This window comes from Phoxinus phoxinus (assembly GCF_949152265.1).
Source record: "Phoxinus phoxinus genome assembly, chromosome: 16".
Taxonomy (NCBI): domain Eukaryota; kingdom Metazoa; phylum Chordata; class Actinopteri; order Cypriniformes; family Leuciscidae; genus Phoxinus; species Phoxinus phoxinus.
The window spans coordinates 28,027,440-28,055,344 of NC_136891.1; the positions used below are offsets into that span (position 1 = coordinate 28,027,440).

General features: G+C 38.5%; 1 protein-coding gene across 5 annotated transcripts; it reads left to right on the plus strand.

Annotated features, from left to right (window-relative positions):
- nmu (neuromedin U) lies at nucleotides 1–27,749 on the plus strand. Of its 5 annotated transcripts, none has more exons than XM_079584442.1 (11): nucleotides 1–233; nucleotides 16,683–16,918; nucleotides 19,185–19,240; nucleotides 19,675–19,722; nucleotides 19,988–20,047; nucleotides 20,364–20,393; nucleotides 20,633–20,683; nucleotides 21,881–22,000; nucleotides 26,767–26,820; nucleotides 27,108–27,167; nucleotides 27,457–27,700. In XM_079584442.1, the coding sequence occupies exons 2-10, from the start codon at nucleotides 16,804–16,806 to the stop codon at nucleotides 27,141–27,143; spliced, it is 570 nt and encodes a 189-aa protein (XP_079440568.1). In that variant the 5' UTR covers nucleotides 1–233; nucleotides 16,683–16,803; the 3' UTR covers nucleotides 27,144–27,167; nucleotides 27,457–27,700. The 5 variants fall into 5 exon arrangements, with proteins under 5 accessions (XP_079440568.1, XP_079440569.1, XP_079440570.1 ...); XM_079584443.1 differs by having other exon boundaries at nucleotides 21,881–21,955; XM_079584444.1 differs by lacking the exon at nucleotides 20,633–20,683 and having other exon boundaries at nucleotides 21,881–21,955.
- Nucleotides 27,750–27,905: the final 156 nt, after the last annotated feature.

A 27,905-nucleotide genomic window follows, 5' to 3' on the forward strand; every position in this document is an offset into this window, starting at 1 on the left:
TATACCATGTTGTAAATGCCCATTTTTGAGTGGAAGGGAAAACATGCTGTTTTCGTGCGTATGTATCTTTAAATGCAAGTTATTGCTGCTACCTCAAACCGCTTTACAGATAGGCCTACTCAGCTTATCTGCTTGCGTTTTAAAGCCATATCATTCTAAACTTCTGATAATAAATCATTTTCTGAGCACACATCCAAAGTATGAGCACAGCTGGATGTCAGACGACACGTCCTGTGAGTATTAAAAAAAATTCTCTTTCATCTTATTGCGCTTAAACTAACTTACTGTACTTTTTTGGAGCATGATGGTCCTTGGTCATCATGGACTGTTTGCCTTTGGCAAAATCTCCATATTAATTATTCTAAAATAGTTGCATTACACAGAAAAATACAAAATATGGGTTTGAAAAGGCATATAACATAAGCATACTTTTGCTTCTGAACACCAGCTCGTGTTTCTAAGCAACTTCCGTTACCTATAAAGCTCTAATGAATGATGCTATATTGCACTCTCGTGGTCATATTGGGTACTGCATGACCTGAAATGTCTGTCACATACTGTAGTAGGCATGTTCAGTTTCCTAATGTTGTTTTGGAGTCTCCTACAACATGTTTACATGCATCAACAGTAAATAATAACGATAATAATATTTTTTATTTTCTCATCATGATATAGCCTACATTTGCACATTTCACATTTTTTTCCATGATTTTCAAACGACTCATCAGATGAATCAGTCTATCTAAATCACTAAGTTCCGCGAGCTACTCTGCTCTGATTGGCCAGACAGCTCAGTCTGTTGTGAACATGTGATTGGTCTACCGCGTACAGCGCGCGTGTCGAAAACAAAAACGCCATAATTGTCATAACGTCAGCTCATTAATCAGAACCTCACTGATGCTCATACACGTCAAGCATTTACCACAACTGATGTGTGAGTTGAAAAAAAATGTATGTGAATAAGAGCCAAAATTGTATCTGTTCATCAAAGTGATGAGATCTCGTCAGAGAATTTGGACTAAACAGCTCAATTCATATGGATTAGCCTAGTTTTGTGATCTCTTTATGAACTTTTCGAAGCGTCAAAGTTTCAGTTGCGTAGCAGTCAATGAAGGGACATAAATATCTCAGATTTAATTAAAAAGATATTCATTTGTGTTCAGAAGATGAACAAAAGTCTTACAGGTTTGAAACGACATGAGGTGAGAAATTGATGACAGAATTAAAATTTTTGGGTGAACAAACCCTTTAAGTTTGTATGTATGTAGCCATGGATTTATTTGGAGAGAGATAGAAAGAGAAAAAGAGAGAAGTATCATTTGTTTCAGATAAGGGCAAGAGACTTAAAAATGTGTGGGTTTTTTGTGTGTGTGTAGATCTACAAACTAAGTTATGGTTACACGATCTTTACAGATATGGAGGATTTATAAGGATTTAATCAGTATTTTATCATTAAGTAGTCTATAACGTGCGAATTGGCCGAATTCCCATCGTTACAACGTTATGAAAACTTTCTTGATGGCAGAAGATTACTTTAAGTATAATTTAATTTCATCTTGAACTAAATAAAGTTAAAAACTGATTTCTAGTCTAGTGAATATAGTGCGACTGACTATGATGATTCGTTTGGTCTCCACATGATCTGAAAACATTGCAGTACATTTCTTCAACCACTAAGAGGCGCCATTTAGCAGCTACTGTTATAATTCAATCATTTACTCTTGTGCCCGGTTTCACAGACTAAAATGCATGTTTGAGTTGTCTTAACTGAAACTGAACTTCCACCAACATATCTTAAAATATGTCAGTGCCATTGTTTTGTCTCAAGATGCACACCAGTAATGTTTTTTTTTTCCTAAGGCAAATTTATACAAGCAACTTAAAGGGGTGGTAAAATTCCCTTTTCACAAGATGTAAAATAAATCTCTCATGTCCCCAGAGTGTGTATGTGAAGTTTTAGCTCAAAATACCCCCACAGATATTTTTATATAGCATGTTAAAGTTGTCACTTTTTGAGGGTTTGCATACAAAACGCATAGTTTTGTGCCTGACCCTTTAAATGCAAATGAGATGCTGCAGAGGGCGGGGTTTCAAGAGCTCATGTGTGTTAGCAGCTGCGATTACCTCACGCAGACACACTAAAATGACAGAAACTGTTCTGTCTTTAATGTTAAAACGGAGTAAGACAAAGATGGAGAGACTCAAGAAGAAGTGACAACATGTTGAATGCAACAGGACGTCTCTGAATGGTTAGTTGATGAATTTATGTTGCTGATGTGGAGTTAACTATCTTCAATTAGCATATTCTGTCATGATAATCTATAAATTGCTCGTATAGGAACTGTTGTGAGATGCACACAGAGTGACTTTCTATTGCATGTGAAAAGATGGATGCTAAAGTTTGAGCTGACTCACAAATGTAATCTTATACAACAACTTTTCCTCTTCTTAAAGGAGAACTCCGGTCAATTTTAACATTGAGCTCAATTTTTAGTAAATTTGGAGTGCTGTCAATACAGAGAACAACGACAAAAATCGGTGTTGCCTACACCGTGTTATCCTCTTTTTAAAATTTGCACCCTATTGACTTGAATGGGGTCTAATTTTAAACCTGCTTTTATTTCTCTTATCATCCTTGATGTGTCATACAAGTGCCCAGCCATGTTGAGTGATTCCTTCTGAGTGAACATGAGTGAATCTGACTGCAGTAGATGTGAAAGATATGAATAAAAATGATGTTATACTTATTTCAGCCAGCGCAAATACCTGTATTTAGTTCCTGTTTTCGGTCGAAGTCCAAAGTAGTCGATTGTCGAGTTCACGCGCATAGGTTTAGTCATAGACATCATATAGATAGACGCCCTATCGACCGCTACTGCCTATAGCGCGGACGAGCCGTGGGGCCGCCATCTTAAACCAGTCACCCGCTCCACTCAGTGTCATCTGTATGGCAGGTGCAATGAGCTGTCAGCGCATTTAATTAATCATACCGAACTGAATACCGAACTGATTTTCACGCGGGGTTTTTTTCTGCAAATGTCATTCATGTAGCTATGATACAGGACACATGGTTCGGCATATTTTAATATTTATAGTAGGCTTAACAGTAATATAATATTCTGATATAGTGACCAGACGTCCAAAATCAAAATATGTGATGTAGGATATAAGGTATTTTATAAATCACACACTATAAATATGATAAAGAAGCAGAAACCGATAGTTGCAGTAAAGTAAGATATTTTAATAAGTTGAAGAAACAATAATGATTTGTGACACACACACACACACACACACACTTACTCTCTCTCACACTCTCACACACACACACACTCGATTTGCGCATCGCCGTCATGTGTGTATTACACAGGTAACGTTATTACATTGCTTCCTGATATCACGTGCGCAAACACAAATAACCTATATTTATATACTACAGAGCCGTTGAATGCTTGTATCTGATAACCGAGAAGCTCTTGTAATTAACGTATTACTTTACCTCACCTCTCCATGCCGAGTAATGCAGTAAACACAGCCGATTTCAGTACAGTGATATCTAAGATCCTTGCTCCTTCTCAATTATCTGGTAATATTCTATTCACAAAATACAACCAAAAGTACGGTAATGTTAAAATGTACTTGTGGAAAAGTAATCCCGGGCCCTATTTGCGATGATCGGCCGATTAGAACAGGAAAATGCTCCACAGTGCTCTGGAATCTAACTGCTGCTAAGCAACGAAACTAGGAGTACGACCGGTTTAAGATGGCGGCCGTATTTCTCAGTGCCCAGCGGCCAATAGGGCATCTAGTCTCTATATAATATCTATGGGTTTAGTTACCTATGATCACGCGCGTGAACTCGACAATCGACTACTTTGGACTTCGACCGAAAACAGGAACTAAATACAGGTATTTGCGCTGGCTGAAATAACATCATTTTTATTCATATCTTTCACATCTACTGCAGTCAGATTCACTCGTGTTCACTCTGAAGGAATCACTCAACATGGCTGGGCACTTGTATGACACATCAAGGATGATAAGAGAAATAAAAGCAGGTTTAAAATTAGACCCCATTCAAGTCAATAGGGTGCACATTTTAAAAAGAGGATAACACGGTGTAGGCAACACCGATTTTTGTCGTTGTTCTCTGTATTGACAGCACTCCAAATTTACTAAAAATTGAGTTCAATGTTAAAATTGACTGGAGTTCTCCTTTAACATGGACTGCGTGTTCCCGGGGGAGGGGTTTATGTACATTTTAGGGTTGCTTGCTGATGTCACTAACCCGGGAGGAATTTTGTGTCCCTACCAGCCGTTAGTTGTAGTCCTTTTCTTTAAAAGCAAATATCTTCTTTTGCTTTGAACTTTGAGCGTTGTAAGTTTGCAGATGTGTATGCTCAAACAGCAACATTACACACTAACTAAAGTTAGAAAGTGAAATCATACTCAACCACCCCTTTAAATGTACTAATTCCTATACCCACGGCTTAATGTAAGCCCTGTCTGTGAAACCAGGCACTGGTGTTTATATGCCACTTTTAATATTTTATATTACATATAATATTGTATATTTTAACGTTTACATAGGTGTTCATGTAGCATCCTTTTTTTGGCCACATTATTAACTTAATGTCTTCCTTCCTCCCATTTTCCTTTTACTTAGCTTATTTTCATGCTTTGTACTATGTCCACATTTGTAGACCGATCATAAGTTAATAGCTGTTTTTAGCTGTTTTGTCACAGCCCATGAAAACATTTATCTTATTATGCAGATGGCTACAATAGTTGAATACAATATCCTGGTTATTTGCGTAGGAAAATGAAGAGTCATTGAACCAACATAAGGATGTAATGAGGCTGGGTCGGTTAGATAATGTTATAACTATTGAAAAGGCTTGTATTAAAAAGCTGACCATCTCTTCTTATGAACAAATGAACAAATGTTACAAGCACAATTGATGAAAAGAAGGCTAAAAATTTTTTTTAATTGTACAGCCTGAATCTTTACATTTTAGGGTGTTCCCTCGAGTCCTATAGCAGCTTGTTGATGTTCAGATGACAACAATTGTTGTACAGGCAAATGTTGTTTGCATATGTGTTTAGACATTCTTTCTTTTTTTCATGTATGAACAATGACCACATTGTTATTATTTATTAACTGGAACCTATTACTTCATATGGATAAAATATAGGCCTAGCTTTTAAATTAATAAAATTTTATTGTATTAATACAATAGTATTAAAGGGGCTATGTGTAGTTTTTCTACTAAAATTAATCCTTTTTTTATTGCCTGTGTGTGAAGGGGTTGTAATCTCACATTAAAATGATCCACTTGGCGGGTTTTGCTATTACCTCTGAAAGCAAGTATTCCTATTTCTATGTGAAGGCTCCGGGTCGGATTTACCGCGAAATCCAGTGACGTGACTGAGACCTGCATGCACGCTCCCGAGCCTCTTGCCTCGTCTACTGACTTTGCACTCAACAGCGACGACACTGCAACTTATGACATGGAGTCTGCTAACACTAATAAACGACCTGCTCCCAGCACAACACAGACTCCAACACAAACTCAACATAATGATAAAAAAACAAAAACAAAATGTATCTGCTGAAGCTCGTCAGGCCAAACGTTATTCGGATCAACATCGGCAGGGCTTTTGAATCATGGAGAAACCTCTGCTTTGTTTTGGGTATAAAAACAGACCAGTTGGCTTTCATCCTATTGGACAGGTAAGCTAACATTACTACAAAGTATGTAAAATATATTTCACAAGCACTCGCTTGGAAACGTAATGGTTGCAATCTGAAACATCACCGCTAGAGGCCGCTGAAAACTACATATAGCCCCTTTAATATTACTGTATTTAATATTGTCGCTTAATTTCTTACACAGGAAAACTGACTGAGCACAGAAGATTTTAAAGTGACGCTCAAGATGTTGGTGCTTTTATTGTTATAAAAGTTTTTTTTATTATGCTAAATAAGATTGTTCATGATTTATCAAATTTCTTCTAACCCCTGTTCTGCCTGTTTTCATATGTCCTAAAATGAACATCAGATTTCGCATTTGAAGATATAAGTTATTTATAACAAAAGTTATTTTGTTTTTTTATATATTGTTTTTCTTCATTGCACCGCATCGCCGTTCTCCACAGGTTAAGAGACAGAAAATGGTTGTTGAGTGAATAGTGTATACCATTATAATGTTATTTTACCAAATGCACGTACAGTAAGACTGGGTAACTTCGGAGGCATACCTGCTTATAAACTCTCGAGCTATGAAATAACTGTCTTTAAAAATGACAGATATTTTTGCAGCTTAATACTGCTCTTCCTTTGACTGTTTACAAGAATATAAGCTGGAAATTAAAATATTCACACACCAACACCATGTCAATGGAGTTGAAAAGTGACAAAAAAAAAATCCATCCAATGGATAAAAAATCCAAGCGCAAACACTCATTACTGCAATCAATACACAGCATCACCTGCCCTTGGGCAAGTAAACACATTGCTAATCCATCACTTCAGTGGCCTATACCTAGACTTGCTTTTGGTATTTGGGAAGAAACCCCCCCCCCCCCCCCCCCCCCCCCCCCAAAAAAAAAACATTCAAATTAACACTAAAAAAACGGGTCTGGTGATATTAAAAAATTAAATGTGTCAGAACATACAACATCATCTTCCCAAATGGCTTTTCACACTAGAATATGTGCATCATAGTGGATTGAAAGTGTCTTAATAATAATGCATGCTAACATTTGTACCGTTGATGACAGAGGCAACAAAATATTGGCAAATCAGATTTTTTTTTAACAAAGTGTCATGAGAGGAGTCCGTGAATGTAAGGCATGCTATGAGATTGACAGCATAATATTATATTATCATGAACTGATCAATGATTTATATGTTTAACTGTAATATGTCATGACTCCCAATATAGGGCTTATATTTTTTTAAAGGAGGAAATCTCACCACTGCTGACCGGGAGCAAGATGCCTTGCCATTTCAGAGATACTCTGACCCAGTCACATTCCCATAACAATTTTGCCCTTGTCAAAGTCACTCAGATCTTTATTCCTTTTCCCATTTCTCCTGCATCCAACACGTTGTTTACGAGAACTGACTGAATGCTTGCCATCTAATCTACCCTGACCTTAATATGTGGCCTTGTTAGAAGATTATCTATGATATTCGCTTCACCCATGACTGGTCATAATGTTTTGGCTCATCAGTGTTCATGTAAAAACACTATATGGCCAAAAGTATTGGGACACACCACTTAATTATAGAATTCAGGTTTTTCAATCAGACCCATTGCCACAGGTGTATAAAATCCAGCACCTAGCCATGCAGTCAGCTTTCACAAAGTTTTGTGGAAAAAATGGGTCGTTCTGAAGAGCTCAGTGAATTCAAGCATGGTACTGTTATAGGATGCACCTTTGTAGTAAGTCAGTTCTTAAATTTTCAACACTGTTAGATGTTCCATGGTCAACTGTAAGTTATATTATTAGAAAGTGGAAGTGCTTTGGAACAGCAGCAACTCAGCCATGAAGTGCTGAGGCGCATGGTTTGTAAAAGTGGCCAATTCTCCGCTGATTCCATAGATGAAGTGTTCCAAACATTCACTAGCACAAAAACTGTGCAATGGAAGCTTCATGGAATGGGTTTCCATGGCCAACAGCTGCATGCACGCCTCACATCACCAGGTGGAATTCCGAGCGTCGGATGAATTGGTGTAAAGCAATTCCAATGGACTCTGGAAACGTGGAAACATGTTCTGTGGAGTGACATCACTCTTCTCTGTTTGGCGGTCTGATGGGCGAGTCTGAGTTTGGCGGATGCCAGGAGAATGTTTCCTGCCTGACTGCATTGTGCCAAGTTGACAACTGTAAAGTTTGTTGCAGGAGGGATAATGGAATGGGATGGCTTTTCAACGGTTGGGCTAGGCCTGGCGGTCTCAACACTTCCACAAGCTCGGCGATCTCTGTTTGACTAAAAGCGGTGGTCTTGGTGCTTGCCCAAGCTATGCAATCTCTGTGTTCCCCCAAACTCGGTGGTCTCAGTGCTCCCCCAAGCCCCCAATCCCAGCAATCTCTGTGTTCCCCTAAACTCATTTGTCGTAGTGCTCCCCCAAAGCAGTCTCAGCTCTCCCGCAATCCCAGCGATCTTCGCGTTCCCACAAACCCAGCGGTCTCAGCGTTCCCCCAAGCCCGGCAATCTCAGCACTCCCCCAATCCCGGCGATCTCTGCGTTTCCCCCAATCCCAGTTGTCTGATTGCTCCCCTAAGCCTACCAGTCTCAGCTCTCCCCCAATCCCGGCGATCTCCGTGTTTCCACCAATCCCAGTTGTCTGATTGCTCCCCTAAGCCTACCAGTCTCAGCTCTCCCCCAATCCTGGCGATCTCCGCATTCCCACAAACCCAGCGGCCTCAGCACTCCCCCAAGCCCGGCGATCTCCACTTTCCCAAAACCCAGCTGTCTTAGTGCTGCCCCAAGCCCGGCAGTCTCTGCATTCCCCCAAACCCAGTAGTTTTAGTGCTCCCCCAAGCCTAGCATTTTCAGTTCTCAATGCACAACATCATTTTTTTTATCCATGTGCCCTTACCCTTCAAAATAACTTACCCTCTTGCAGTGACATATCTTGTCTTCTCTGATGACGTGTTTACTGGTCACATGAGATCACAGTAATGGCAAACCACAATAATCCAATCATCCAGTCAATTTCTCATGGAAATAAAGTCCTGTCCCACTGTACCTTTTTTTTGTTGTTCAAGAAGCCGTTTCACTCGGATATGCATCACAATAGGGATGAAAAGACTATCACGACTTTTAATGATTGCTTTGACCCCTTAAAGGGCGCCTATAATGCAAAACTCTTACTTCTACATGGTGTTTGAGCATATTTGTACACAACCACCCTATAATGATAAAAATCCACCAAGTGCTTTTTTTTAAAATCCCCATAAATCATAAGCACTGTCTCTGAACAAGCCGTTCGCAGATTCTATGTAAAGTGACGTCACTTTGCACAGGCCCCTCCCACGACTGTTGATGGACACTTTCGTTCTAACATAGACCCGCCCTGAGTGAGCTGTACAAAGTCTGCCATTGTTTCAACACCAGAGCAGTGGATTAATATTATTTTTGAAGGGAATGCGTCCCCTTATAAACATTTATTGTGCGCAAATCATTTTACACCAGACTGCTTTGTGAATGAGGATCAATACAAATACAAAAAAGATTTGGCTAAAAAGTTATCCCACTCAAGATGGATCAGTAAAAAATGTTTATGATCCAGCTTACAGTCTCCAGAGTGATAGGCCTAATGCTACTGGTCACGGCAGTAATGAAAGAGAGAGCACGCACTTTATTACAGTTCATCAGAGTTGTTTTACATATATAAAGTTTACCAGTTTATTAAGCACCTGTGAACTGTTAGTTGTAACGAGCGTTTTTGTGTAATTTGCTGTGTATAGTATATGTTGATGATAATAAAAGGGAGAGAGAGAGTTTTTAGATAAGACTTGATTGCGCTCCTCTTGCACTGTTTTATTCAGCTCTTATGGTGAAATGGACGCTTCATATTTTGTGTGATGTACAATAAACTTTATAAAACTCACTAGTAAACTATACCTGTTCTATATCTCCATGCAGCATAAATTCTCTGGCTCTGTAGGCATTATTGTTAGACTCCGGTTCGAACTGAACACCGCTGACATTTCAGTGCATGAGATTGTCCTATTTGCTTGTTGCATGAGCTCCTGAAGCCCCTGAATTTGCATTTAGAGGGACGCACACAAAAACGGCATGTTTTTGCTCATCAAAAAGGATGAGGCAATTTTAACAATATCTGTGGGGAATTTTGTGCTAAAACTTCACATACACACTCTTGGCACATCAAATACTTATTTTACATCTTGTAAAAAGGGGCATAATAGGTCCCCTTTAATCTTGTCACATTTGTAATATATTAGTTACTTGGACTATCGTGTTATGTAGGGAGCTCTTAATGAAAACTGTGTTTGTTTGTTTGTTGGTTTGTTTGTTAGTTTTTTGGATGGAAGGGATGACTTTGCCATCAAAGGAGTAGAGGAGCTAAATAACAATTAGACATTTGACCAGAATTATCATAGTAACACAAATTGCTTTCACTAATTGATGACATTATACCCTCGGGCTGGAAACCTGTACATTTATCTATCCTGCTCCCTTTCCAAATTTGCGGGAACCAATCACAAACTGGCTTATCCACCCGGCGCGCTATTGGCGGGTTTAACACAATGACGACAGAGAAGCGACGAATCCTATTCCTTTTAACCTCTTGACGATGCTCATATGGCTTCTTTAGTTTAGCAAATAAATCGCTTGGGTGTAAATACCACTCATTTTAATGTTTTTGTTTTTTTGCACAACCTGCAGAAATCGCTTCTGAAAACCGCTGATCAATGCTCCAAACCAACATGTTTGTTTTGTACAAACTGGAGTTTTCGCGTCTGATTGGTTGAAGGACTATCCGATTACGTACAGAGTCATTTTAACTATGCCCGTTGATCACGCCTCTTGTGCAGTAGAAATACAGAGCACACCCCCCAGACTAATGTTCAATCTTAAAAGATTGAGTTTGGTCTGGTGATAGCCACACCACCCTCGGGCGGCAAGCACAGAAGATTACGCAATAGTCATTGCCTGTATTGCATAGCATGTGAATGTGGGGTGGGGTGGAGGCATCAACAGAGTGGGTGTGAACCTTTTGGGTAGGGGCATGTTTGTTTTGGTGAATACAAAAATCAACAGTCTTTACTGCACCTTTAACTAATAAAACAAACAACCTTTTGCTAGTTCAGTTTTGCTAGTTTCACCCTTAAGAAAATCTTATCTTATCTAATTTTTCCCAGGTCTTCTACCAAGTATTGCCATTTTAAAAGCTATTTCAGATTTTTGAAGTTTGGTCACTGACAGGATATTAAACTTTTGTGTACCACTGTTGTGGCTTGCAGCTATTCATTTCTGTGGCTTCCTCAAAAATAAAAGTGTAACATATCTGAATGAGACCTACAGTACACAGCAGCTTATGAATATATATATTTACATTTAAGACTAAACTGAGAACACTTTATCTTCACAATCATAAAGAAAACAGATGTGTTTTTTCCCCCTAAAAACCTCATGGTGAAAGATGTGAAGTAGCCACTTGGGAAATAAGTGACAACATTCTTTTTAATGGCTAACACTGTGACACTTGTCACATTGAGTAAGTTATGCAATTTCAAAGAAAGCCCCTGGGCTCAGCTTGACTGATGAAATGCTGAAAACGACACTGAGAGAATCCTAACCGCTTGTACTGGCTGGATAATAACTTTATTAATGACTGGGTTATTTTCCCTACTTTGTAACTTTTACTCCTGTAATGTATTATCATAAGCAAAGCTAACATATAAAAACATGTGAGTGGTAAACAGAAAATGAATAAGGAAGATGAAAGGCAATTTGTAGAGACTAAAATCAGATCAAAATTGCACACAGCAAAAATGGCCACTAGTGTAATTAGTGTGTGCATTTGTGGCCACAGGAATCATTAGAGAGGAATTCTGTATGCCTTATAATAATACAATAATACATGGAACAACAAGCAATGGAGTATGGCAGAAATTTCAACTATGAAAAAGGACTTTTGATAAAATAATCAAATTCTCTGCTTCAGGCTGTAATGATATGCAGACTCAGAGAGGACAACGGGAGAATAGTTAAACAAGTTTATTAATGCAGCAGAAAGTCAAAACCGATATTTTTGCCCTGAGGGCCGAGGACCCCGACGACAAGGCTGCCGGCCTCTTCCACGATCTGGATGTGAGGTATGGAAAGACGTGAGTAGAGTGGGATCTAGAATGTCTTTTCTATGTACCCAGGGACGTTCTTCTGGTTCATAGCCATCCCAATCGACTAGGCACTCCAGTTGGCCTTCAGAACATCGGGAGTCCAGTATTTCTCGTATTGCTGACCATCCAGTATTTCTCACGGTCATCTGTTCTGCCGTGGTTGCCGTCAGCTCTGCAGAAATTGCACTAACTCCATCTTCAGTCCTGCCTCCGCTCAAAGGACCTGGCCCTCCATCCCGCCCCCCGGGTCCGCCTCCGCTCCACCTCCCTCCTGGACTTCTTCTTTGGGTACAGTCTTCACACTCACTTGAACACTTAGATGTTCCTATGTGTCCAGAACCAGAATGGTTTGTTGCTTTGATTGTGTGTCTATCGCATGTCTTTTCTTTAGAGCTCACTGTAGACCCTGATAAACTCTTCATCCCTCTGAAAGACAACATGGCCTCTATAATTAGTCCTCTGAAATATCAGTGTTTATTCCCTCAGCCTGGAGTTCCCTCTCTAATGCCCGCGGCCATACTCAGCGGAAGCATTAATTACATAGTGGCTTATCAGATGCGGCTACATTGTGTGCAGCTGCTCGCTACCCATTGATCCTCCAAGATTGCTGTGAAGTCAATGACCTAATGTCAGTATCTTGCCATATTGACAAGGTTAATTTCCCAGCCTCTTTTCACTGTAAACAAGGCAGAGGAGTAAAAAAACACACCACCATTTTCACATTAAAGTAAGTGACTGTTGACATTACAAATGGATGTTTATGGGAATAAGTATGTTCACCATGGATTGTATAGCGTAAATTACTTCCAAAACATTAATGGAAATGTTTGTCGTTTAGGTCATCTGACTCATTTTGAAGGACATTTTGCAGTATAAAGAGCATTTGAGAAACATTTAAACTGTTCGAAAAACAACAACCAGACCCAGTTTGTTTAAGTGAGTTAATTTAGAGAGTGATGATAAATAATCCGAACATATAATAACTGCACATAAGAGCTCTTTATGTACTGTAAATTAAGAGTCAGGAACAACATCTACTCTCCAGATGGCAAATTACTCTGATGCTACATGTTTGACATTATGTGTCCCCAATGATCCAACAGACATAACTTTATGTGCAAACTACAAACTGGAAATGGATTTGGGTGGGTGTACTGTAGGTGAATAGCTATAGCCTATAAGAATGGATGGGGGAATGAGTGGATGTAGGACAGCAGAGTTTATCACTAATAAACTTGTTGTGTGAGTCATGCGTAAATCACCTATAAGTCAGTTTAAATCTGAATTACTTTTTTTTTCCCATGATGCTCCTGGGTCACAGAGACCCCAAGTTAACCAACTGCCCAATAAGTAATTTGCTATAGCCAGTACTGTAAATCCCCCTGTCCATTAAACTAAAGCCAACACGCTTTGCACTTTCCTGACATAATAGTGTCAATAAATGGCTTAATAAAACTTACAGACTTGTGGTACCTTAAAGTTTTGGGGTTTAACAGTTACAATCCCCATTTCTCCTTAATCCATTTTTTTTTTTAGTTTTTGGTCCTATAAGAATAAAAATCCATTTGTTTTGCTGGCTGATTCACACTATCAGTGGATTTGGATTTGGAAACCAAAAGTGTTTGATAATGGGTCAAAAAGTCTTTTTTTTTTAAACAAAACCATAAAAAAATTAACCATTTATAAAATAAAGCTGTTTTTGTTATTCAACAGAAAAAGTGACAAAAAGCCAAAATAAAAAAATGTGGCTTTTAATAAACTATTAAAGAAATGTAATTGCTTGGTTTCCTTATTTTAAGAGGTTTGGAGAAAAGCATCAGCTTGAATCTTTTTTGGGGGAAAAGTACGAACATTTAGAAACAGATAGATGATCAGATTATGGTATATGTATGTTAGTGTGAAACATGTGGTGTAACTAAAAGGGGAAATCACATATATATAATATATGTGGTGACAGTCCTCACTTTGGTAAGCAACTGTTGCTCAGTACTTCTAAATATTAATTCTGATAATGTGCGTTATATGTGTTTCCATCTCACCTATCCGTTTTAACTCTGCAGCGTGTTTTTCTCCATGTTTTTTTATTAATCCTCTTAATGTCATTCCTCATTCCTTTTCTGTCCCTCTTGCCGAATAAATTATCTCTTTAACCTGTGCAAAAGCTCTCATTGAATTTATTTCAGTCCCGCTGAAGCTACTCAGTCATCCAGTCCCAAACCTCCAAAACTCCAGCAATAACCCTCTTGTAAAGGATATTCACTGATTATTTATTCACTTTGATATTTAGCCGATATTTCCCAGTGGCGCTATGCTTAACTGTGAATCAAATCTCACTCTCCCATGTGCGTCATGATGTGTTGCGGTAGGCATACAAACTCAGCACACCTCCCCGCATGCTCAACCACATGCTTCATTTTACCTAGACAGGTGGACACATTGTCTAGGCATGTTTTGACTCAAACAAATGAATATGAACGATCCCATTGTTCAAGTGCACATATACAGACAAATGCGTTCGAAAATGCCCGGAAATGTGAGGCCATATCCCAATGCTGAGAATCTTACTCTAGAGCCCATGACACCAATGCTTGACATTTTCATAATGAGAAGATATTAAACAGACATTGATGCAATCGTATTATCTGTATCTACATCCCACTCAAAGGAGCTATAGCCACACCCTCAAAAATAAGACAAAGCTGATTACAAAAGGCTGAATCTTTTTGTTTTTCTATGACACTCCAGCGCCTTCGTCTTCCCAGTTAATTGCAAATTTGATAAAAGTAATTGCAAACCTTCTATTTATTAATAATGTGATATAAGCACTCTCTTGTGACTTCAATTCAGTCAAAATCACATGATCAGAAAGGAACGCTTGCATGAAGGTAACTCTTGGTGTTTGCAAAAAAAAAAAAAAAGTGTGAAAAGGACATCAAGGCCTGTTGACTAAACATAAAGGTAGCTTATTTCATCCTCATATCCTGCCACAATTTACTTAATAGCATTAGGTGTTCAATTCCCTCACTGCATAAAAGGCTTAAGTTTAATATAGCATGCATTTGTGCATGCACAATATGACATGCATGCTTGTCTCCCACAAACAGCATTAATATAGGACTCAAATGTTATTATTTGTAGGTCATGTCTGTCAATCTCATTGATACTAATTGCACAAAATCTTTTGATTCTTGTACAAAAGCATCTGTGCAATTGCATATTTATCAAATGTATATTTATTAAGTACTGCAGTGGTGGGAACATTTTGGGAAAAAGTAAACAGTAAATACATTTTTTTATATTTTAAAATATTATTTAGTTTTTGTTTAATTAAATGCAACATATATAAAGTCTCAACTACTGCAGCACTTTTCGTATTTCTGTTTACACCAGGGGCCCTATAATATTTGCATATAAGGGTGTGTCCCTTTTAAATCAATGCATAATTTAATAAATTCCAGTGTTTGAATGTGTATTTGCACTTTAGACCAAATCCCATGGTTTCAAGCCAGTAGATGACCTGTAAAGCTAGTTCAGATCCATTAGGTCCTGATGCTTAGTGTTATGTTGCTTGGCATAAACACTTCTAAGATGACAGTAATATCAGTATCCCAAGGTAAGCTGCAGTTTGCTAAAAAAAAGAAAATTGTTGAATGCATTTATGTGTTTTGTAATATAACGTGATTAAAATGTTTTGCATCATAACAGGATTTTGATACTTTGATTTGTATTGTTTGGTCTCTCTCGGGTGCATGAGCTATTTTAATGTACTAACTGATTCAAAAGAATGCCTGTTTGAACACCAAGGAGTGAGTATGGATTGATAATGGATTCCCAAAGGAAATACATTTTAGTAAAAATAAAATCATAAAAAATTTAATTTTCTGAAAACTATGCCATATGCTCTAAATCTAATTTTTTATTGTTGTGGTTTAGTAATAAGATATTCCAAAGATATCTCAAACGCAGAGCAACATGGATTGAAAGTAGATTAATGGCAAGTGAGTCCAATTCTTTCCAGGAAGTTTCATTAGTTTGTTCTAGATAACAGCGTATATTAACATCGTCTGAATCATTTACAGGATTTCTTTCATGTTTAGGACATGTTTAAATCTTACTATGGCACAAATTTCCACATTTCTGCATTTAGCGAATCCTTGAGAGAATGATTTTTTTATATATATATAATTGGACTCAAGGGGAACTTTAGCCTGGAGCTGTCCACATCATGTGGTGCTGAAACACATTCTTATTTCTCACATAGAGAAAGGCAACTGATACAAAGATACCTGCACTATTACTTTGTTTACATTACTTTTTCATTTTTATTTTGTTTGCCCACAAACATTAAAGAGACTTCCCTTTACTTTGATATAACGTGTTTGTCTACAAATGACTGTTGTCAACTAGAGGAATGACCATATTCATATTTAATGAATCTTTAATAGTAATGGTACCAATATTTTATTCAATGTTTCTTTGTTTTGTCTTCTGTGTGATCAATACAATAGATTTACATTTGAAAACTTTTACACCAGGACGTTTCTATCTCAGCAAACGTTTTGTAGGCTATTCAACAGGCAATATTTAAAAAATATGTATTTTTTATGTATGTAAAAGCCAAATGTATTTTACGTTAACACAAATAGCCGTGTGTATACACGGTACACTAAAATGTCTAGTTGAAGATTAAATATTTTACTTTAATTACTCATAGCGTTAACCACTCATATATCACATCATCGTTTGTGTAGCTAAATGAATCACGTGCCGGGGCTCATTCACCGTGACGTACTTTGCAGGTCGATTTACGAAGAGGGTGTGTAACTCCGAGAGTTCATAATGTTTGGCTGGCCAGTCAGACGGAGAAAGCACCACAAGAACCGTCGCAAACTGACTGACTGACGCGCACGAGACGAGAGCATGAGGAACAGCAGTCAGTGTGAACGCGCAGCCGCTCAGAGCGCGATGAGCCCGGCACACAACTCCACCCTGATGTTCGCGGTCCTCTTCATCTCCTTCTTACCCATCACCACAAGTAAGTCTTCCACATACATCTCTCCTTTTACTTATTTAGTGATGTTAGAATAACTTAGTTGAAGAAGTTAGGTGGCCTAGTAGCTAGGCTACTTTATCTCTCCAATGAGAAAGACTATTCAGTTGAGCAATTCTCTCCCCAAAAACTAAACCATCTAAATGAATGCCTGTTCTAATCAGCAACATAATTATGATAATTAAAATCATATAATATGGATTAACTTACTTTATTTAAAAATGTAGTCTATAAGTTTATCTGCTAAAGTGCCCTTTTTTATCATCATCATGCTTTTATATATTTTGTAGCATCATATTCTTTTATATATATATTTGTTTTACCAAATCAAGGGGAGGTTTACCAGCTGTACAGTCACACAGTGTTGTTATATTACTGAAGGATCAAAACAATAGAGTCAGAATACTCTCAGTATTTATTTAATATCTCAAACAGTGCTTAAAAAAAAAAACTGTTGACTCAAAAAAGTTTGGTTAATATGTGAAGCCAAGGAGGATGTTTTGATGACTCAAAATAAACGCAAATGTTACAATTTTATATATATATATATAAACAATATATATAAATCAAATATGTATAAATAAAATATGTATAAATCAAATCAAGAACAACTGACAGACTCTACTGTGACAAATTAAATAGATGGAATACAAATAAATAATGCTACAGGTATTAAAAAAAGAAGTGCTTTGCTGTCCTCATCTGAAACTTCCGTCTATACCTTGCCTTTGGATTGACTGATTTCATTCTGTGTTCATTCTAAGTTTCATTATGATTTTGCTCTATACTGAAGACTTAGTCAAACTTAGTTCTCTTGCTTATGGTTCTTAATGTGCTGCATTAGTGTGTCAGTAGATAATGAAGCCGTCATTGTGACGCATTAACTAAAGGGCTTTACTGTTATAGGCAGGGCACTGAGAGCAGTGAATTCTGTTAAAGTGCATTCACTGTAAAAAAAAAATATACGATCAATAAGTTATGAAAACATGTTTTTTACATTGCTTTAACACATCAAGATAGGTTAAGCAATTTTCAACTTTTTATCTTTTAAAGTATACACAATTCGATTATTTTTTAAAGTTTTAAGTTGAAATCACTTAAACATTTAAGTTGATTGTACATCAAATTTAACGCAGCAACTTTCTTTTATTACAGCGTTGTTAGTTCGAGACTAATAGAACAGTGCAAATGTTGTATGTCTTTTAATAAACCTGGAAAATTATGCTGGAGTAAATAGTGTTATGTGCCAGATTCATTTTGTGAATACATATAGGGATAAATATGATCATTTTCTTGATCATCTCTAAGCAATAAAGCATTCACTCTTTATACCAAGAGCTATTTACCTTCAAAATGGATTCAGTCATGTAACTGCCAATTATGATTTCACTGAGAAAAATAGTGTTATTGTACAGCAGAGAGCTCGGCAATTTTGACAGCAGTGATGTCACAAGAATTTGAATAAGATAATGGCAGTATAAGAAATGAGATTCAGATTAGACAATTGTGACTCGTGTATTGATACACAGATAGAATTATGCCATCACAACTGATTGTTAAATGTCATAAGAGATAGTTTACAATAACACACTTTTTTTTTAACTGCACAATACTTTCTCGTTGGTACTGTATAGTTTCTTTCCTAAAATAGTTTTTTTTACTGTTACTACTGGTATATGTAATTACAGCCTAATGATTAACATATTCTAAGACTTCAGACCACAAATCAATCATGGAAAAACACTTTTTGACAGTAATGGTTTATAAAGAAAATCCAGATTGAAATACCCACACAATAGATCAATAAACAAACTCAATTAGACTCAACTAACATTCAAACTCAGCCAAATAAGAGCTTGTTCCATTGAGGGAAGAGAGCAAAATCACCAAAACAAGAAAATCGACAAGCATGAGTCTTCATTTCTGAACCAAACCTCACAAGGATTACTGATGTCAAGGATTCCACATTGATTTTGTCGGCAATTTTGTGATGCAACTGCAAGAAACCTCTTGACAGTGAAGATTGCTTTAGAATATAGACAGGTGGATATCATAATACGATTTGAGATTTGTGAGAGTTGTGACCAATTGAAACTTTGAAACCACAGTATGCTGTGTAGAAGTCAATGTGTCAATATAACAATTATTTGTATTAAAAAATTCATACAATGTTTTATACGATTAAAATTCACTTTGCTTGTAACACTAAATAGTGGAATATGTGTAATAATGATTTCTGCATAAATTGCAGGTGCTCCAGTGCTCTTGAATCCATCTTCAATAGAGCATGAGCAGTTACTAACCCAGGTGTGTATGACTTACTATTAGTGTCAATACTTATGAGTCGTGCTCTTTTTACTCTTCCAGCAAATCACTTATAATGCTTCCAGTTATATAGACATTTCCTCAGAGACAAAAGTTCATCATAAATGACTTATCCCATATTTGTTCAGTTTCAGTACACGTTAACTTTGCCCTCCAAAGTGATGATCACACCTCGGCTTTGTTTGCATGTTCTAACTGTGTGTACTTGAGCAATTACATGGGTAAAGCTGGGGATCTAGAGGCTGGGAGATGAAAGCACAGAATAATAATATGTGTTTATGGGCATTTGGAGAAATGATAAACAACACATCAAAAAAAGAGACGTGATTAATTTTGAGTTGGACCTTTTTATTAGTTCTTTGAATCTCGTTTATACAAGCTGCCAAATTGCAACTGCATTTTTGTCTTTTTCTTAGATAACTGATCTTTGCTCGTTCTACCTCTCCGCAGACCCATCCTTTAGAGTGAGTAATGGAGTGTTGTTGCCATTTGCAATACAGCTAATGTGTGTGTTTTTGAAGCAAACCGTAAGTGAATTGTGGTATGTACAATTATAGAGAAATATAAAAAACGTTGTTTAAATAACAGTCGGTTTACTGCGCTGTGCTCGTAACATTTCCTGTAGAAATTCACTTGAAAATGAACACTTTCAGCACATCTTTTTGTTACTTGACTCATTTGGTTCAGCTTCAGACATTTAAACTGTCCATAATCCCTTTTCTTTTCCAGACATCTGATGTCCTGGAGGACCTGTGTTTCCTAATGCTGGGATCCCTGCAAAAATCGAAGGTGAATTTTGTTCATGTCCACACGGATATTCCACATCGCTGCCAACCTTTGCACGTTTGTTTATTAAATAGGCCTAGTTTCAGCTACCAGTTAGCATGTAGCAATCTTAACTCCATTTAATGCATTTAATCCATTCCACAGATTTCCCCCCTAAAATCACTGCATAAAATACACACACAGATTCGGTCTGGGTCTCAGCAATGTATTCTAATACACACACACACAAAAAAGTTGTTTGTAAAGCTTGTAATTCATAGATTAATAAAAGGACGATTCATTGTTATGATTTTTTAACGTTTGCTTTTTGTATATGCAGGAGATCGCAGCTCGAGAGACCAGCAAACGGGTGAGCATGTGACATTTGAGGTCTAATTTGAGGTCGCTTTTTCAAACACATTCGGTGCAATGACAAATCAATGACATCATAACATTATGATGTCTTTTTATGGATTATGGTGTTATTATTTATTGAATGAATGTTTTCCATGTTTTTGTTTGTATTGATTTGTGTTGTGTATGTGTTTGTGTAACTTCTGTGTTTGTGTATATGGTTTTGTATTTGTGTGTCTGCACATGTATGTATAGTTTTTATTTCATTACACTAAACCGAATGGTGCAGGATTTACAGATGGGACGGTAGGTTTCCTCAAGAGTTGCTTAGTGTCTGTTGCTTTCAGCACTCAGCCACTGTTGCTACGCTGCACTGTCTTCAGTAACACTCGACTGCAAATTGCAATCTGTGATCTAATACTCGGGCATTAAATAAAGCTCACGTAGATTAAATAAATTGTAAGCCACAGTTCCCTTTTGGGCCAAGGTTGTGCGAAAGCAAAATTAGCTACATTCCCATAAAGGATAATGCACAGTCAATGCGAGAAATGAACTAAAATAAAATAAAATAACCAAAATATTACATGCAAAAAACCTTGACTGGATGATCAGAACTTATTACACGGCTACACACCAAATAAATAAATAAATGTGTGAATATAAAATATTGATTTTATAATTTTACCTATGTATTATCTTCATAATGCTTCCACTAAGTCTACAGTGTCACCTTTAGTATTCAGATTATTCACTCTTACTACTTATAAAACTATCTACTCTTTAGTTCCCATTGCATGCATTTAACCTCTGACATCTTATGATTCCTCCTTGATAGCATCCACACTTTGGAAAAGAACATGAATTATTATCTCCTATATTATAATTTGCACTAGATTGACTTTTGATCTGAATTTTGGCTCAGACTCAAACCAGAAGAGAACCTAATTTTATCTCCACATTTTCCAAATTTAATTTTAAATGTCATTTTGTGTTGATGCAATCAGAGGAACTATTTAGTTTCTTCCATTCGTTGCATGTCCACCACATTACAGAAGCATTGTCTTCTGCAAATGTGCATCATGCAGAGGTTTCTTTGAATTCACTTATATATAAATGAATTCATAGAAACCTCTGCATGAATTCATTTATATTTATATGCCAGTTTTGTGATGTTTACAAATATGGAATCAGGTGTACATATTCATAACATAATTGTTATGTAACACTCACAAACACACACACAAACATTACACCCTGATGTTGACATCATAACTTCACATTCCCCCACATGGCTCTGGCATGGCCTGCATGTGATTTTACTGAACATCAGTGCACCATGTGTGCCAAATGAACACTGAGCCGCACTGAGGACAGATAAGTGCGCGAGAGAACGCACGAGTCCTCTCTGCGACCCCTGGCCAATCCCAGGAGCAGCTGTTCATGGTTTTCATATCTCTCCATATCTGTCTTCATGATATCTCTCTATATATGTGTATGTGTCAGTCTTCTGTGTTGCACCCTCTTCTGGAGCTCATACCCCAGCTTGCCAGAAGAAGAAGCAGGAGAATGAAATTAAATGTATGTATCCTGCATGCTTACCTTCATTCAGACTACATTGGCACTGTGAGTATGATCACTAAAATGACAACATGCAAGGCTTTTTTCCCCATCAATATTTAGTTTTGGGTAAGTTCCAAGACACCAGATATATATATATATATTCAAAAGTCAGTTTAGAGTTTAGGAAATTTAGCTGTACTAAATATATAAAAAAAGAATTCCTCTTTGTCCCCTAATTATCTATTTAAATAGTGCATACGTTTATTTTATTATTATTATTAATACTGAGGAATTATGCTCTTGAGTTTTTTCCCCCTTGTATTGATACTAAATAGTGTCCATGACCATTAAATATTAAATTCTGTGGTAAATGCATGAATAGTTGATAAAAAACAATGTAACTTTCGAGGGATGTTCATGGAGACTGACTGAAGTGTCTGTTCCTCTCAATCCTCGGCGCTGCTGATGAAAGGCCATATGCTGTTTGATGATATCTCATCACGACTTAGCTCTAGGGCTTCTCTTCTGACCATCAGTAATTGTTGATTTAATTAAGTGTTAAGTGTTAATTATTAAAGTGTTAATTATTATTAAAACAGACGGTGTGTGTATCTGTGTTTATACACCACACATGTGACAACCTCTCTCTTTCTCTGGTTGATGATGGAAACATTGATGTTGACATATAAGTCAAACTACCTTATTCAATCCATATATACATTTACATTACATTTACATTTACATTTATTCATTTAGCAGATGCTTTTATCCAAAGCGACTTACAAATGAGAACAATAAAAGCAGTTAAACTAACAATAGGACAACAATATGCAAGTGCTTTGACCCTTCCCAGTTTAATCTAACACAGTACATGTACTTAGCTTCATTTTTTTTAAAATCAAAAATACAGTAAAACAGTAATATTGTGAAATATATTTTAAAAGAATTGTTATCTTTCAATACGGTTCACTCACATTGTGTCAGTTTCTGATGCTTATGGGGAAAACCAAATACTGAGGCCTGATTGGTTCATGTCTGAGCACCTGCACAAACAAATTGCTTTTCAGGCCGCCGAAACAGCCTATTTATGTCGCGCTGAAAGCCATTTTTGTCCGAATTTTTCTCCTTCAAGCTTGAAGCTCATCTCCTCGTTGACTCCAAAGAGAAGATAAAAAGCCTTTCTATTCACCGTCGAATTAAGCCCCAGCATCGGATTAACAGCACTTCGCAGCTGCAGCCCAGCGCTTCTCCCCTGCGGCTATCCTGCGATAATCTCAAAGAGCAATTTTCCTTCTAAAAGAGCAAATTACAGAGCTATTTGTTGGAAAATGTCACACCATGAATGTGGCTCATGCAGGGCTCCCCTGCTTCCCTCGGACGCGCCCACCGAGTGCATCGTATGCCTGGGACACGCCCAAGCCTAGGTTGCTCTCACTGAGACCAGCTGCTCGCTCTGCGGGAGCATGAATCTCGCACTGTTGCGCTCACGCATCGCTTTCTTTAAAGAGAGTGATCCTGCCTCGCACGCTCTCCCTTTCTCTTCCCCACTGTTAGAGCCAGTGTTAAAGAAGCCACGGTGCGGAGCAGCAGGGCTGCAGCGTGCTCACGTTGGCCCAGTTCCCACATACCTCGCCCTCCCTTCGCTTGTGCTCTTCACCCGCGATGACCAGCGCCCCTCATCTGGTGTGAGATGGTTTCATTTGGTTTTATTTGGTGGCTCCGAGGGCGATTGTGATGACTCGATTGCATCTGAAGCGGAGGACGAGGTGAACTCCAGCGATGACTCCACCTCGTCAACCACCTAAAAAGACGGACTCAGCAGGACTCAGAGCTCATCTGTGTCCTTACCAAGGCCGTTAACGAGTTGGGCTTCGATTGGTTGGCTCCAGAGGAGACCACCCGCATTCTTTCTGGAAGTCCATGAAGAACTAACGAAATCAAGGCGTGCCCCCTATTCAGCACGCGTCCATTATTCTTCTTCAGCTGCCCTCACCATGGTTGATGGTGTGAAGGAAAAGGTTATACTAAGCTTCCCCCGCTGGAAGAGGCCATCGCTGCGCATCTCTGCCCACCCTCGGCTGGAAGACTAAAGCTGCCCATCCGATTAAGCCGTGCAGAGCGACATCTGCACTCACGGCCAGACCGTGTGCCACGAGTGGCCAGGCTGGTTCCATTCTTCACACTATGGCGGTCCTCCAAGTTTACCAAGCCAAGCTTCTCTGTGCCATGGACGAGAGTGGTCCTGACCCGGCGGCCTTCAAGGAGCTGTGCAGCACGACCTTGAGCTGGCCCTGAGCCCTACTAAATCTATGGCCCAAGCGATTGGTCATGTCATGGCCAATATGGTGATCCTCGAGCACCACCTTTGGTTAAACCAAAGGACGCTGACAAGACAGCCCTCCTGGACTCCCCTGTCTTTCCATTTTCCAGTCGACCATTTTGCTGAGCGTTTTACAACGGCACAGAAGACATCACAAGCGATGTGCCACTTCCTGTCGGCAAGTTTCTCTGCTGCTTCGAGCCAAGCCGGCTTCCTCACCCGCTCAGCCCCAGCAAAAGGTGGAACCAAAGGTGAAGCAGCGCTTCCATCCAGCTAAGCGCTACCTATTTCCCAAGCGCCAAGGACCCTGTCCTAAGCTAGTGCTGGACCCCGTTCCGCCCAAGCAGCCCTGATGCCTCGAGCACAAGGAGGAGGTGGCTAAGTCCCGCCGAATTTACATTTAGTCATTTAGCAGACGCTTTTATCCAAAGCGACTTACAACTGAGATGTGTTCTATGTGTTCACCTCCCAAACCCTGTTCAGTACTGGGTCCTCCCCACCAGTGGTATGTGCACCCAGACCAGCCTCCATCTGTTAGCCTTCACATCTTTCCCCGGAGGTCATGAACACAATTTCTGAGGCTAGGGTGCCTTCTACTAGGCGCCCCTTACACCCAAAAATTGTCTATTTTTTTTCCAGCTGTTACTCAGCTCGGAATGTAGACCCTCTGTCTTGTGAGATCGCTTCTATTCTCTCATTCCTACAGGAGCCGTTGGACGTTGGACGCACCCCGTCCACACTCAAGGTAGCTGCCAGCTATTGCGTACCACACTCCTATAGCTGGCTAGTCAGTTGGGAAACACGACCTGGTGGTCAGATTTCTCAGGGGGATCAGGAGGCTAAACCCGCCTCGCCCCAACACAGTTCCTTCCTGGAACCTGTCTATTGTCCTGAGGGCCCTTTTGTGGCCCTCCATTTGAGCCGCTCAGGACTGCCGACTTTCGTCCTCTCTTGCTAAAGACGTGCTCTGCTGGCTCTGGCATTGGTCAAGCGAATTGGTGACCTGCAGCATCTTTCAGTAGATGCTTTCTGCCTCAAGTTTGGGCCTATCGACAGTAAAGTTGTCCTTAGGCCCAGACGAGGCTATGTGCCTAAGAAGCTTTTTTCGCTCTTTAGAGCACAAGTCATTTCACTCTCTGCTCTCCCCTCTGCTGAGGGCGAACAGACGCCACACGCACTTTGCCCGGTTCAGGCCTTTAGGGTGTACATTGAGTGTTCTAGCCAGTTCAGGCAGTCAGAGCAGCTGTCTGTGTGCTACGGAGGCCACTCAATGGGGCTGCCCAGTTACGAAGCAAAGACTATCCCACTGAATAGTGGACGCAATATCACCAGCTTACAAGTCATTGGACTTGCAGTGCCCTATCAGGGTGAGGGCCCACACCACCAGGGGAATGGACTTGGACTTGGTCTAGCGGAGTGTTCCGGTTACTAATGTAACCTTGGTTCCCTGGTTCCATTGCGTATCTTGCCATGCTACGGCACCCATGCTAGTCAACGCTGCCACTCCTCAGTTGAAAAATTCTGACAAAAATAGCTTTCAGCGCGACTTAAATAGGCAGTTGGCTCGCCCGTTTCTGTGGGCTGAAAAGCCTTTTGTCTGACGTAAACCAATCAGGCTTCAGTATTCAGAGAAAAGCGAGAAAACTGTTTTTTTTTTTTTCCATGAGCGGAACCAAGGTTATGTTGGTTATGTCTAGTAACTGGAACATTTTCTATTTGAATTTTAAAATGTTATTTATTCCTGTGATGGCAAAGCTGAATTTTCAGCATCCAAGGTTACATTGTTACATCCAGTAACTGGAAAATTTTCTATTTTAATATATTTTATAAAGTCATTTATTAATATATAGTCAAAGCTGAATTTTCAGCATCATTCCTCTAGTCTTCAATGTCTTATTTGCTGATTTGATGCTTAAGAAATATTTCTTATTATTATCAATGTTGAAATCAGTTGAGCTGCCTAATATCTAAGACAATTAAATTAAATTAAATTAAATTAAATGTAATGTAATATATTTATTTATTATATTCATGTATTTTACATTCCCAGTCTAAGGTTAAATATTTTTAATATTTAACTTACATTTTTATTTTTATTTTTAAGTATGCATTTCTACATGCTTGTAAACACATACCCGGTTGCACGAGGCTGACATGTGCATGCATGAGTTTGAGTTCATCTAATTAAATGTACAGGATGTGAAATGGCTCAACCTTAGTTTGATTAACTGCTTCTGTCCATTTGAGAGGTAATTGTACGCTAAAAGTGTTGTTCTGCTATAAGGGTAAAACACAAAACTGAACAAGAATAAATGATGACTGCCTCACTCTCACAAAGGAAATGGTCCTGATGGATTTTGTTGGGTAGATAAATTGTTTTTCCCTCTTACCAACACTGCCATCATAAGACCTTTGATTCACCTTCGATTCAGTTAGACAATGTTCAGTAGCAGCATCAGAAAGTGTGGTCTGATATTTGAACATAACTAACAACTCCTTCTGTGTGCAGGATGATCTTCAAGGGCCTGGACGGATCCAGAGCAGAGGATACTTCCTTTATCGGGTAGGGTAGGCCTACATGTGACAGGTGTTTATTGTCCAACACAATAAGGATTATCCTTTTTACTTAAGTTTTGAGTTAAACCCCTCAACTGTCACCGTCTCGCAAGCGCGATGCTTGGCGCTCTTTTTTATTGCCTTTTTTCCCCTATCACATATTTTAGTAATCATCATAAATTAGGTATCATTCGAAAGCTTAAAAATTCTAAATTCATCCTGTGAAAATCGTTTTGAAATTGGACATTGCATTACCATGGTAAAGTATTTTTTTTTCTTTGTGCTTCTCTGCAGCCACGAAATGGAAGAAGATCTGCTGAGTATGTGTAAAACAATAAAGAATGGAAAAACCAGGTATTTCATGATGCACTGAGATACTCATTTGCTTCTTCAAATCTCATGTGTTTTCTAGTGCACTGCATGGGTCTAGAGAGTCACGGGACAAAAATACAGAAAAACAAATTCAGAAACTATACATTTACATATACAACAATACAATATACATTTTCATATACTGATATACAACAGGGCATTGGCCTTTAAAGGCATTAGAGTGTGAACTTAAACCTACAAAGCTATACTAATGTCTCTGTATATTAAAATACAAATAAAAAATCAGTCTCTTCTTCATTAACAATTTCAGTAGACACCAGACCCCTTGCCACAGATGTGATGATCCAGAGCCAGTCAACCTGAAACATCATAACTCGTTCCAGAAAACACCCTCCTGTTAAATTGTGATGTTGAATGTACAGAATCCAAATACAGTCTTTTATCTGTCCAAATGTCCTGTTTGTGTAACTGTGCTGTGCCTTTTGAATTAAAAGCATTATAAAATGTTTCCTCATCGTGCCAGTGTGATTTTGACCAAATTGACTGTACGTGTTTTTCCCACCGAAAAACAAAGAAATAAAATCTTTTCTATTTCTTGAAAGCACTATAGTGGGACTCTGGTCGCTCATTCCCTCTTTCTCTTGATGAATGTGTGTGTTTTTGTTATCGTGCTATCTACAACAATTAGTCAAAAAGCATTAATCAAACTTCACTTCCGATCACTTCCATTTTAATTAGATTTGACCATCCAATGAAGCA